This window comes from Mya arenaria, chromosome 6, assembly GCF_026914265.1.
Source record: "Mya arenaria isolate MELC-2E11 chromosome 6, ASM2691426v1".
In the NCBI taxonomy this organism is placed as follows: domain Eukaryota; kingdom Metazoa; phylum Mollusca; class Bivalvia; order Myida; family Myidae; genus Mya; species Mya arenaria.
The window spans coordinates 19,568,404-19,582,500 of NC_069127.1; the positions used below are offsets into that span (position 1 = coordinate 19,568,404).

General features: G+C 39.3%; 1 protein-coding gene across 2 annotated transcripts; it reads left to right on the plus strand.

The window, feature by feature from the left end:
- Nucleotides 1-693: 693 nt before the first annotated feature.
- Nucleotides 694-10,407, plus strand: LOC128239212 (uncharacterized). Of its 2 annotated transcripts, XM_052955754.1 has the most exons (6): nt 694-851; nt 5,372-5,722; nt 6,087-6,230; nt 6,498-6,641; nt 8,721-9,884; nt 10,089-10,407. In XM_052955754.1, exons 2-6 carry the CDS (start codon nt 5,380-5,382, stop codon nt 10,325-10,327), a joined length of 2,034 nt encoding a protein of 677 aa, XP_052811714.1. In that variant the 5' UTR covers nt 694-851; nt 5,372-5,379; the 3' UTR covers nt 10,328-10,407. The 2 variants fall into 2 exon arrangements, with proteins under 2 accessions (XP_052811714.1, XP_052811715.1); XM_052955755.1 differs by lacking the exons at nt 5,372-5,722; nt 6,087-6,230; nt 6,498-6,641; nt 8,721-9,884; nt 10,089-10,407 and adding exons at nt 1,349-3,057; nt 3,283-4,024 and having other exon boundaries at nt 697-851.
- The last annotated feature ends 3,690 nt before the right edge of the window (nt 10,408-14,097 follow it).

Here is a 14,097-nt window from a genome sequence, read left to right on the forward strand (position 1 = left end):
AACAGATATGTTAACCAGTTCGTACTAATACACACAGATAAATATATTTGGAAATGCAATGAAATCGCCGAAGGTTGTTTTTTTTCGAAGAAAATGGTAGCGTTTAAAGGTCCGCCGACTTTTCTATGTATTTTTAAGCATTACCAAAAACAAATGGCTTTGTTTTTTGGTTGTATAACAAATTAAATAAACACCTGATTAGATCATGCCGTCCACATCCTTATGTTTTGATTAATTGTACAAAAAGGCCTGTCTAAATTGATCGACCAAAAAATATTCTATAATTCAACAACATACTGTAATATTTGTTTACTTTATCATAATTAACATGCTGCTGATTACGTTCTTATTTCACATAAATAACAGTCATATATATTTTTAGTTTCAACATTAGTGCATGCTTCCCTGTGATTGGCGGGCAAACCAAAGTATATCTGTCATCATACAATCAATAATTCAGGTTAACTATATTGAACTCTCACTTAGCATAATATATGAAATGCGGCCGAAACTAGTTGTCATGATATCCGTGTTTTATGTTTACGTTTTGAGCAGCCCTCTCTGTGTCATCTCGACCATCTCCAGTTCGTAGAAAAAGCCGAGTCTGATACGATTTCCGGATATATCCATCGCTTTCGTGTAATGTGGTAGCTAGCACAGTTAAACTAATATCCTGGTAGGATGGCCAGTGGCTCCTATATATAACATGGCACACTGGGAACTGGCATCACACATTCATGATAAGTTAACTGCTCGGAAGTAATTCATTGTTTTACTTGTTCGAAGGGTTCAGAGAGAAAGATAAAAGGGACAGTCAAATACCATTTTATATTCGCCTTAAACAAATAAAGGTATGTAAGGTTTACTGGAAAAAAATATTTTACACATTTATCTTTATTATAATTTTAAATATTTAAGGATTCTATTTCCTAAATAACTTTCAAGGATTTTTTTTTTCTTTTCATGATGTCGTTTGTATTTGACGTAATTGCATTACTGCAAAAAGTGTGGAATTTAATAAATACATTTAATTTAATTTCGTGGAAAAATTACAGAGGCAAAACAGTAACCTTAAATGAATAGAAATTTAATAGATATGAGTTAAACTGACGCAAACAACCTTCGAACATTTTTGATTTCCTGTCGGATTCTTTTCAACTTTTTAACCAGATTTCGAATATTCCACACTCGCGGTACGTATACACACCGTTTTTATTAACACAAAGATATAATAAATAGTTTTTCTCTTCAATTTTATATATATATACATGAAAGTTCATTTTAAATGTTTTTATATTACTAGATCATAGTATCGTATAATTACATGCACATTTATGTATTTCTTTAGACTACCAAGAAAAATGTCGGAAAGTCACGTAAAGACCACGCTGGCCATGATACAGGAGCGTAGAAAGATCAAGGACACGGTGATCTTAAACGGGAGACAACTCTCTATTCCCGAGGTTCTCGGCCTTAGTGCCGACAGCGGGGTCAAGGTCGTTTTGGCCGAGGACGCTTTAAAGGAAATTGTTTCAAACCAAAAATACCTTAAAGAGAAATTGGACGAAGGGCTTATAGTGTACGGTATAAATACAGGTTTTGGCGGGAGCGCAGAAGTAAGGTCATGTAAATTAGATGATGTACAAACAGCCTTAATTCGGCACGTGAATGCTGGAATGGGTCGAGTATTTCCCGTGCATTTGACTCGTGCTGCCATGGTGACGCGTGCGAACTGTCTGGCGAAAGGATACTCCGGCGTGCGACCTGACGTGCCCCAGGTGCTGGTGGAGTTGATAAATCACGACATAACGCCCCGAGTTCCACTAAGAGGCTCGGTGAGCGCCAGCGGGGACCTGATGCCTCTTGGTTACATCGCAGCGGCTATGATTGGCCGCGCGGATTTGCAGGTCGTCCACGCTGGAGTTCAAACAACGTGTCCTAAAGCGCTCGAAGCGGTCCGAATTACGCCAATTACCCTGGGGCCTAAAGAAGGACTGGCCATTATCAATGCGGATTCATTCGCTGCGGGTGTTTCCGCGCCAACTCTGTATGACGCCAATCTTATGCTACTCCTAACTCAAGTGTGCACAGGAATGTCAGTGGAAGCTCTTCACGGGAGAACGGAAAGTTTTCACCCTCTGATTCATGAGTGCCTACCGCATGTCGGTCAAAAGGAAATCGCTCGCAATATGTTACGCGTACTTGATGACAGCCAGTTGGCGATTACCACACTCGACATGCATCTTCCAGACAAGTATGGCGTCCTGAAGCAGGACAGATACAGTCTGAGGAGCTCGCCACAGTGGCTTGGGTCCGTCGCCGAGACTCTTGTTGATGCTTGTAGGCGTATCACCATTGAGCTGAATAGTGCCAATGATAACCCCATCATTGACCATCGCACAAACACAATTGCCCACGGAGCAAATTTCCAAGGAGAGACCATGTCAATCGCCATGGATCAGACCAGACAAGTGATGGGTGTGTGTGGGAAACTGCTCCTTGCTCAGTTTCAAGAGGTTGTGAACGGAAAACTGAACTTTGGACTACCTCCGAATCTCAGCGGATGTGATATAAATCTCGACTTTGGATTCAAAGGCTGCGATACAGCGATGGCTTCGTACATGTCGGAGCTTGACCACTTTGTGAACCCCATGAGCAACCACGTGATTAGCGCTGAGACGCACAACCAGTCTGTTAACTCGATGGCACTGGTAAGCGCACGGCTGACGGCGGAGGCGGTTGAGATCGTACAGATGATGGTGACTAACCTGTTATGTCTGACCGCCCAGGCCGTGGACCTACGGCTCCTGAGGAATCTCGCCATGGAGGAGTCCGATAAGCTTCGGGAACAGTACCCGGAGGCCACCAATCTGTTAGAGAAGACGGAGTGGTACGACCTTATGTTCATGTGCGACGAACGGATAGAGGCTCTCAAGGAAGCCTCGGGAATGCAGGGGACGAAGGCTGCTGCGGAAATTGTTGTGTATGTACGGATGCGAAACCTCTACAAACGGGCATGTAACGGAGAAATGGATGCATCGAAATACATGGGAAAAGGTACTAATACTGTCCAGTTTAATTTGTGATATCTAATGGTTTAATATTGCGCATTGTATCATTTTCAAACGGATCGTATCAACCTATTGCCGTTAAACGATAAAATTATATAGTAATTAAAGTAAAACAGCATAAATTACATTTTTTTGTTTGATGGTGAACGACCACTCGTGAAGAAATTAGCATATCTTACTTATGGTAATTATATTTGTTTTATTTCTTCAGGTACAAGCCGAATGTACAACTTTATTCGGAAGGAGCTGGACATTCCGTTCTACTGCGGGCAACCGGCTATAGACACGTGGCTGGGACGAATTTTACAAGCCATACAGAGCCGCTCAGTGGAGAACGTCCTCCTTGACATTTTTACTTCTGTCTCGCCACCATCCAGACAGAACAGCCAAACCGCTTAAATTTATCCCTTAAAATATTAATATTATGTAAATGAAAGGGTTTCCCTGAACTGAAAGCTCACTTAACGTTAACAATAATTTGGTTTCGCTTTTACTAGACAGAGAACTTATGACCTTAAGAGACCAGAACATATATGTTTATTCGAAAATATGTCCTTAAACTCGTACAATATTTTGACAACAAGGTCGTTGGTTGATTAATTATAATTAAGGTGTCAACAAGATAGACTGTCTTTAAGGGAAATCCGGTTGGTTTTATTTATGTTTATGTTAATATTTATTACTGCGTTTTTTATTTTGAAATATCTTTATTACATGCCCTATCGATCTTTTATGGTGTGACATCAAATACTGTGTATGGTTATTTCAAGAATCATGGCGTCTTTTAAGGCAAACCTGGACAAGAGATCTCTCGACTACCTGATTTATTTTCGATCGAACTATTTTCGCATTTATTGAATGACATTTTTCAAGTTTGTTCATCAGATTTCTGTACAAACATTATTTATTATTTATAGTTTTACTGTTTATCTGACTAATAAAATATCTAAAACATATAAGTGTGTATTTGTTAATGTAAAACGACTCGTTAAATTTCGGTTTACAAAATATAAATTTTGCATTTGTCATGAGAAGATATGTTTATAAATTCATTGACCGATTGTAATTTAGTGCACATCGACTATCTCCGCGACTAAATCAACGATGTTGCTTCAGTCTAACAATTTCGGAACGTAAGCGATATTACCTTCCAACGTATCAATTTATCACGTGGTATACACACACTGATTTGTTGTCCATAAAACACATACAATTATAAACACTAGAAGTTAAGTAAATATATATTATCATAGTCGTAGAATAATATGTAGCAGCTAGCTGCCAACAGCATATCAGCTTATTGCCAGCAGCTTGCTGCTATGCCGCTGTGCTGCTAACTTCACGCACACACGCAAGCGTTGTTTTTAAGTAAACATTTTCATACAAAAGTATGACAGCGAAACTATCAGAAAATGTGCCTTTCAATCCGTAATGAGAGAGAAAATCGAGAGTTCGCTTTCAATGTCCACTGTGAACGTACACAAGCGAGTTTGCGAAACACGACTTGTGCTTGCAGGTGTAGCTACACATACAGACAAAAGTTGCAGTTGAGTATAACACTAGCTTGTCTAACTTATCTTTAAACTTGAAGTTATAGGCTCGCTGGTCAATTCCCTCGTGCTACCGTGTAAAAAAATCGAAATGTGTACAATATACACATACCTGGGTGAGAAAGCACACATGTAAACATACCCGTACATGAAGTGTCCGCAATCCCTCTAGCGTGTTTGTAGATGGTTTTCCTTGTGTTTTTTCTCGAAGATATCATTTTTTCCTTCTAGCGGTGGCATGCGTGAACAACATGGATATAATAGTACTGTTGAATGTATCCGCTTCCTACCCAAAATTACGGATTCATGCCCTGAAATCATTGTTTAAGAAAACTTCGAACTATGGTGGATTTTTTTACTTGCGTGATGTAATTGTCTTGGTTAAATCCATGTACATAGCTCCCAATATCTTTAGCATATATAATTTAAGGCGTTACACATGAACCAATTTTAAGGGATCTGTTTTAACATGAAATGTATAGCACACGAAAACGACTGCTGATAAAAACACAGACCAGTTCGTTTATGGTTGTGTGTTTTTTTTTAGTCCACCTAAACTACGAAAGAAAATGTAATTAATTGAAAGGTAACTATATATCAAGGTGACCCAAGAATAAACTAACCAAATATTCCAAGTCCACAGGCTATCTTCAAAAGCGGAGTTAATTTTGGGTCCATTCCATAACAAGAGATCCGTTACATCAAGCTGAACTAAAAATATAAAAAAATCATTATTTTCCTTCTTTTAAGAACTGGTTATGTGTGTGCAATCGGACGCGGCGAATAACACAGAGTGCCAGTGCACTGGATCTCCCGAACAGAACGATGCCACAGAGCGCAGCCGAATTAGTCCTTCCGCTCCGGAAGATGGCACCGAGGGCAGCCGAATTAGTTCTACCGCTCCAGACAATGCCACAGAGCGCAGCCGAATTAGTCCTACCGCTCCGGACGATGTCACCGAGCGCCATCAATTCGGTCCTCCCGCTCATGACAGTACAAAGCGCAAACGAATTGGTCCTCCCACTCCCGATGGAACCATGAAGCTTCGCTGTGTTGGTCCTTCCGCTCCGGACGGCGGCTGGGGCTGGGTGATTGTTATATGTAAGTTATGTGTATTAATTGGTCACATGATTAATGACTGAAAAAAATAATCTTCATTTTAATCGGTATACGAAACATCGTCTTCGTTATTTTTTGGCCAGATCTTCAATATTTTTAGTAGCTTAACTTGCATGCTTGGATTTTTCAATACATTTTGGAAAATTTGCAATACAATTTGGTCTCAATTATCGCTTTGGTCATTGTATTGGGGACGCAAATTTCCAGGAGTAATTCTTGCATTCTTTTGAATACTTTTTTCTATTCGAAATGAATCAGAACATCTTAACCGTGTTCGACTTAATTGTTAACTAAATGTTTTCAATTTCCAGCAATTCTAAGACAAATAAGACTTATTTTTTCACAGGCGCAACAGTGCTGAACTTTCTGATCGGCGGAGCAGTCAACAGCTTTGGTGTGATATACGTAGAGCTGCTCGACGTGTTTCAGGAGAGCTCCGGAAAAACAGCCTGGGTCGGCTCCATGGCAAACGCCATGGGACTGCTGTTAGGTACACTTGAAAAATAATTGGGGAATTTTCAATAGATTGCGAAGATTATTGTATAAATATATGCTAAAAATCATGCTGGTGTCCATTTTGGGTGTTGACCACTCAAATACTCCATCGATCGTGGACACGAGGATCTCTTAAAATAGAGACGGACACATGATCGTAGTATTTATTGACAAAAAACGCCATTGCGCTAATTTAATGATTTTCGTTTTGTTTCCATGATGCCTATTTCTACATTAACAACATAAATTATTTCTAACACAGGTCCGGTGTCGAGTGCCTTGAGTTCTCGGTTCTCCTGCCGGACGATGGTGGTCGTCGGCGGCGTTTTGACGGCGGCCGGCTGGGCACTGACTGGTCTTATGCCGAGACTGGAATATATGTTTCTTACATACGGCTTACTAGCTGGTTAGTCGATGTTTTCATAATCTCCAAAATTTATTCATTGTCTCCATTCTGGTTTAATTTTATTAGTTTTATAAAGGTTTTCAATTTTTTATAACGGCTCCCACTATGTGGAGAGAATAGACATTATATGTCTTACTACAATGCAATCAGATTTCAAATGTGTTTTTACGCACATTCTAGTAACTACACCCACAAGCCGAGTTATTGATATTACACACGAGGGCTTAACGAGTGTATATTTTGAAACCGAGGGTATTGCATTAAATAATGCATAGCAGAACACAACGAAAACACTGTAGTGCAGTCCCTGTTATCACAGATTATAAGCGTATTTCAATATTGCCATAATTAGCAGAAATTCCAAGTATGCCTAGAAATCATTTCACCTAGCTCAAGCATAAATATAACTGTACTGGAATACTATCGTTTAAAAACTAGGGAAATTGTCAATCGAAACTGTTATGCCACATTTCTGACCATTCTACAAACATTCCGACCTGTTATGCCACACCTCTGACCAGTTTACATACATTTCGACCTGTTATGCCACACCTCTGACCAGTCTACATACATTCCGACCTGTTATGCCACACCTCTGACCATTCTACATACATTCCGACCTGTTATACGACACCTCTGACCATTCTACATACATCCCGACCTGTTATGCCACATCTCTGACCATTCTAAATACATCCCGACCTGTTATGCCACACCTCTGACCAGTCTACATACATTCCGACACGTTATGCCACACCTCTGACCATTCTACATACATCCCGACCTGTAATGCCGCACCTCTGACCAGTTTACATACATTTCGACCTGTTATGCCACACCTCTGACCAGTCTACATACATTCCGACCTGTTATGCCACACCTCTGATCAGTCTACATACATCCCGACCTGTTATGCCACATCTCTGACCATTCTACATACATTTCGACCTGTTATGCCATACCTCTGACCATTCTACATACATTTCGACATGTAATGCCACACCTCTGACCATTCTACATACATCCCGACCTGTTATGCCACACCTCTGACCATTCTACATACATTCCGACCTGTTATGCCACACCTCTGACCATTCTACATACATCCCGACCTGTTATGCCACACCTCTGACCATTCTACATACATTCCGACCTGTTATGCCACACCTCTGACCATTCTACATACATTCCGACCTGTTATGCCACACCTCTGAACATTCTACATACATTCAGACCTGTCTGACCATTCTACATACATTCAGACCTGTAATGCCACACTTCTGACCATTTTATATACATTCCGACCTGAAATGACACACCTCTGACCATTCTACATACATTCCGACATGTAAAACCCTGTAATGCCACACTTTTGACCATTCTTTATACATTCCGACCTGTAATGCCACACCTCTGACCATTCTACATACATTCCGACCTGTTATGCCACACCTCTGACCATTCTACATACATTCAGGCCTGTTATTCCACATCTCGGACCATTCTACATACATTCAGGCCTGTTATGCCACATCTCTGACCATTCTATATACATTCCGATCTGTTATGCCACACCTCTGACCATTCTACATACATTCCGACCTGTTATGCCACACCTCTGACCATTCTACATACATTCCGACCTGTTATGCCACACCTCTGACCATTCTACATACATTCCGACCTGTTATGCCACACCTCTGACCATTCTACATACATTCCGACCTGTTATGCCACACCTCTGACCATTCTACATACATTCCGACCTGTTATGCCACACCTCTGACCATTCTACATACATTCCGACCTGTTATGCCACACCTCTGACCATTCTACATACATTCCGACCTGTAATGCCACACCTCTGACCATTCTACATACATTCCGACCTGTTATGCCACACCTCTGACCATTCTACATACATCCCGACCTTTAATGCCACACCTCTGACCATTCTACATACATTTCGACCTGTTATGCCACACCTCTGACCATTCATACATTCCGACACACATGACAGTATATTGTACAAAACAAGTTACTCCTATTGATGAAAATGTTGTTTCTTTACACTGACAGGTATCGGTAAATCGTTGGCGTACACGCCGTCCATTGTCATCCTTGGGCAGTGGTTCCGCAGGCGGCATTCCCTCGCCACGGGTATCGCGGTCGCCGGCGCCGGTATTGGCACCTTCGCGTTTGCACCGGTCCTTGAGATGCTCTTCAAACATGTTGAGTTTAAATACACAATGTTTATAATGGCGGGTGTAATGGTGAATATCAGTATTTGTGGGTTGTTCTTCAGAGATGTGCCTAATGACAAGAGTGCGTTCACAATTGATGAGGATAAGGAAAGGGCAAATGATATATATTTCATTGAAACTGTTACAAATGAACAGAGTAGAACTGAGAGTGATTATTGTGATGAACAAGACATGCAGACAAAGAACGCAAATGAACAAAGTCGAAATGAGAGTGATACTTGTTATGAACAAGACAAGCAGAGAAAGATCACAAATGAACAATGTCGAAACGAGAGTGATTATTGTGATGAACAAGACATGCAGGGGAAAACCAGAAATGAACAATGTCGAAATGAGAGTGACTATTGTGATGAACAAGACAAGCAGAGAAAGATCACAAATGAACAATGTCGAAATGAGAGTGATTATTGTGATGAACAAGACATGCAGAGAAAGAACGCAAATGACACCCGCTACGAACAAACCTCTGGAAACTCGACATTCGTACAGAATGGGTTCCGCGAATATTTGGACTACACCCTGTTGAAGAGACCATTGTTTCTTTGCTTCGGTGTATCCGTCATGTTGGCGACTTGCGGCCATTCCCCCGCCACCGTAATGCTCCCGCCTCTAGCCATAGAGCATCATGTGACTCCACAAAGGGCCGCCTTTCTTCTCTCAATTACCGGAATAGCCGACATTGTAGGGCGGCTCGCTTTTGGTTTCCTCTGTGATATCGATATACTGCGAAATAATAGGAAATATCTTTACATGGCATCTATATTCATCAGCGGTATTGCAAATATAACTTGCGGGTTTTCCACCCAGTACTGGCAATTCGCAACCTACTCTGTGATATTTGGGCTCTTCGCGGGTTCCTACAACGCCCTCACTCCCGTGATTCTGGTAGACCTGCTGGGGAGTGGCAAATTAGCCAGTTCATTCGGCCTAGCCCTCCTTTTCCAGGGGACGGGTTTTCTGCTCGGACCGCCAATGGCAGGTTTGTGTAACAGTTGAGCTATTTAAGTCGGTTTTGCATACATGTATGAAAATGAATTGGGTATTTTTGGTATTTAATTTATAATTGCAAATATTCTTTTCATTGAAAATATCTATAAAAGAAGTCCTAAATTATAATATTTCTTCTTCAATATCTTTTATAAAACTTAGTGTTGTAACACCGTGTTTTACATTATATTTTCAGGGTGGATAAGAGACGCGTTAGGAAACTATCAATCAGCATTTCATTTTGCGGGCATTTCCATGCTTGCAAGTTCATTTGTGATGGGACTTTCCGCATTATGTGACTGTAAAAGAAGGAAGAAACATACAAAAGATGTGGAAATATTTTCCGAGCCCTCTGGCAATGTTCAACTTGTCGGAGTATTCAATGTTGGTTTTACAGCAGTTGTTGATGAGAACAGTTCAAAGGTCAACCAGTAATTCCAAAGTTCTCATAAACTGTATAACTATAATTTTTTCACATGCATTTTAATCGCAGTTAAGGAGGATGTAAGTAAAATCGAAACCTGTATAGTAGAACAAGAAATGAAATTAAATATAGATCGTGATTTATACGATTGTATGCACTTTAGGTTACTAGTGTATTGTTGGAATATTTTAATGATCATCATTCAACACAAATTGAAATTGAACATAAGATGAATTTCAAAAATACTTTTTTTCATCCAGTAGTCGATGAATGTAAGTTATAGAAGATTGTAACTCACCAATGATTGTATTTCCATACTATAAACGTCAAACTATAATTACATTATTAGCTGGTTTGTCAGCAATAATTTCAACCCCTTCTCATTTATACCACCTTTTACAATATTTAGATAAAGTCTCTGTCAATTCTTATTTACACGTATGGAAATTAATTTCAGATCCTATCCGATATTTCGGACCTTTATTTAGCAGTTTTCTTAGGAGATTATTTTTAATAAACGTAAAATCCCCAGTAACAATATGTCCAAAAGCGTCGTAACGATACACATACTCAATACAATCTCACGAAGAAGGTGTATTTCCAGAAATGTCATCTTCTGCCATTACTTTGTTATAGTTAAATATGCAATTTCGAATAGGCCTTTTAAATTTATAACATATTATTGGCACTTCTTTATTTTTTAAGTATTGCAGAATGCATTTTTTCTAGATTTTATTCTTGAATAAACCATTTAAATTGACAATGTCTATACCCTTGTTGATAAAAGAAAGTTTAATACGATCTTAACATTATCAATAGTAGGATGGAGGTAATGTTTAGTATAACCATTAACAATACAAGCGCATTCATAATTTGGATCATCTGTTCTCAAAATGATTTTTTCCGCTTCCTTATCCAGTAAGCGTAAAGAATTAACGGAAGTAGAAAGAAGTCGATGTTTACCATTAAGTAACAGAATATTATTACACTGTTCGAAATCAATTGTTCGACGTTGTTTTCGATTTATGTTTCCATTAATCCTCTTACCATGTGATCTTGTCTTACACTTTCTAACTTTAAATAATAAACAAATATAAATATTACTACTTTTTAATATATTACTTACATTAAATATGCAATCATTAATTCAAGGCGGATATGGAGTTTTCAAGCGTTTAACCCAGTCAAGAGCTGCGGTGCATCTTGCCTTGAATTTATAGGAATTACTTACTTTATCTGTAAATAATAAATATTCTACTGGATGAATGGCAAATTTATCCTAACTATGTCGCTCTTATAAATATGATGAAACTTTGAAGGAGTTATTACTATTTTTGATTTTATAAACATGTTCTCAAAACATGACATGTGATGCTCTAAAGACGTATTAGGTAGAATCTTTATAACTAAATAAGAGTTCGGATTGTTTGCTGTGCCGTTCTTTATCGTAAAGAGTTTACCATATATGTTCTTACTAAGGACTATAGCGGCCGTTCAATTTTTGAAACGTCAAGAAAATCGAAATGTAATAAATTTATTTCATTACTATCGTATACTGAGATAGTTTTAAACCTATAACATTGGACCACATTTTCTGATATTTTCTCTGACGTATTATTTGTATGCCTATGTTTACTTCAAGAAACGACGATTGCATTTCAAATTTTTTACAAAAGAGCACATTTCTATAGCGTAACGTTGTTCATTTATTCGCGGAGATAGGCGATGTACACTGAATGACAATCGATCATTTTGTATACATATTTCATCTTGACAAATGCAATATTAATATGTTGTAAACCAAAACTTAATGAGTTGTTTTACATAAAACAACACACATACACACTTTAGATGTTTTATTAGTTAGATAAACAGTTAAAGTTATAAATAATAAATTATAAATGTACAAATATCTGATAAAAAGAATTGAAAATTATCATTCAATAAATACGAAATTAGTTCAATTGAATATGCCTGAAGTTTTGTTTTAGGTAATTGTCGAGCGATCTACTCTCCAAGTTGATATCTTGTCCATGCTTGCCTTTAATGATGCTATAATGCTTAAAACAGCCACACTTTTGGTCACAGTATTTGATGACACACTATAACAGATCGAAATTATGTAATAGCAAAAACAAAACAAACGCAGTTAATTAACATAAATAACACCAAACGGATTTCCATGAAAGTCAGTCTAACTTGTTGACACCTTAATTTATCACCAACTAACATTGTACGAGTTTAATGACAGATTTTCGAATAAAAACGATTAAACATATGTGACATAGTTTGTTCTCTTCAGGTCGTAAGTTTTCTGTCTAGTAAAAGCGAAACCACATAATTGTAAAGGTTTAGTGAGCATTCAGGTCAGGGAAACCTATGCTATTACATATCGCTCAATATTTTAAGTTGTTCATTCGGCTTTTACCTGAACAAATTAAAAATTATATAATTAGCATAAGTAAGATATGCTTATATCTTCACGAGTGGTCGTTTATCATCAAACAAAATGTAATGTTATTATGGTGTAATTGCTTTATAAAACTGTATAATTTTAGAGTTTAACGGTAATTGGTTTATAGCAATTGTTTTGAAATGATAGAATGTGCAATATCAAACTGTTACGTATCACAAATTTTAAATGGGCAGTATTAGTACGTTTTCCCATGTATTTCGATGCATACATTTCTCCGTAACATGCCAGTTTATAGAGGTTTCGCATCCGTTCGTACATAACCATTTCCGCAGCAGCCTTCGTCCCCTGCATTCCTGATGCTTCCTTGAAAGCCGCTATCCGTTCGTCGCACAGGAACATAAAATCGTACCACTCCGTCTTCTCTAACAAATTGGTGGCCCCAGGGTACTGTTCCCAAAGATTATCGGCCTCCTCCATGGCGAGATACCTCAGAAGTCGGAGGTCCACGGCCTGGGCGGTCAGACACAACAGGTCAGACACCATCATCAGTACGATCTCTACCGCCTCCGCCGTCAGCCGCGCGCTTACCAATGCCATCGAATTAACTGACTGGTTGTGTGTCTCAGCGCTTATCACGTGGTTGCTCATGGGGTTCACAAAGTGGTCAAGCTCCGACATGTACGAAGCCATCGCTATATCGCTGCCTTTGAGTCCAAAGTCGAGATTAATATCACATCCGCTGAGATTCGGGGATAGTCCAAAGTTAAAATTTACGTCTACAACTTCTTGAAACTGAGCAAGGAGCAGTTTCCCACATACACCCATCAATTGTCTGGTCTGATCAATGGCGATTGGCCCGTCGCCGAGACTCTTGTAGACGCCTTAAGGCGTATCAACTTTGAGCTGAATAGTACCAATGATAACCCCAACATAGACCATCGCAAAAACACAATTGCCCACGGAGCAAATTACCAAGGGGAGACCATGTCAATCGCCATATTGAAGATCTGACCAAAAAATAACGAAGACGATGTTTTGTATACCGATTAAAATGAAGATTTGTTTTCAGTCATTTATCATGTGACCAATTAATACACATAACTTACATATAACAATTACCCAGCCCCAGCCGCCGTCCGGAGCGGAAGGACCAACACAGCGAAGCTTCATGGTTCCATCGGGAGTGGGAGGACCAATTCGTTTGCGCTTTGTTGTACTGTCATGAGCGGGAGGACCGAATCGATGGCGCTCGGTGCCATCGTCCGGAGCGGTAGGACTAATTCGGCTGCGCTCTGTGGCATTGTCTGGAGCGGTAGGACTAATTCGGCTGCGCTCGGTGCCATCGTCCGAAGCGGTAGGACTAAT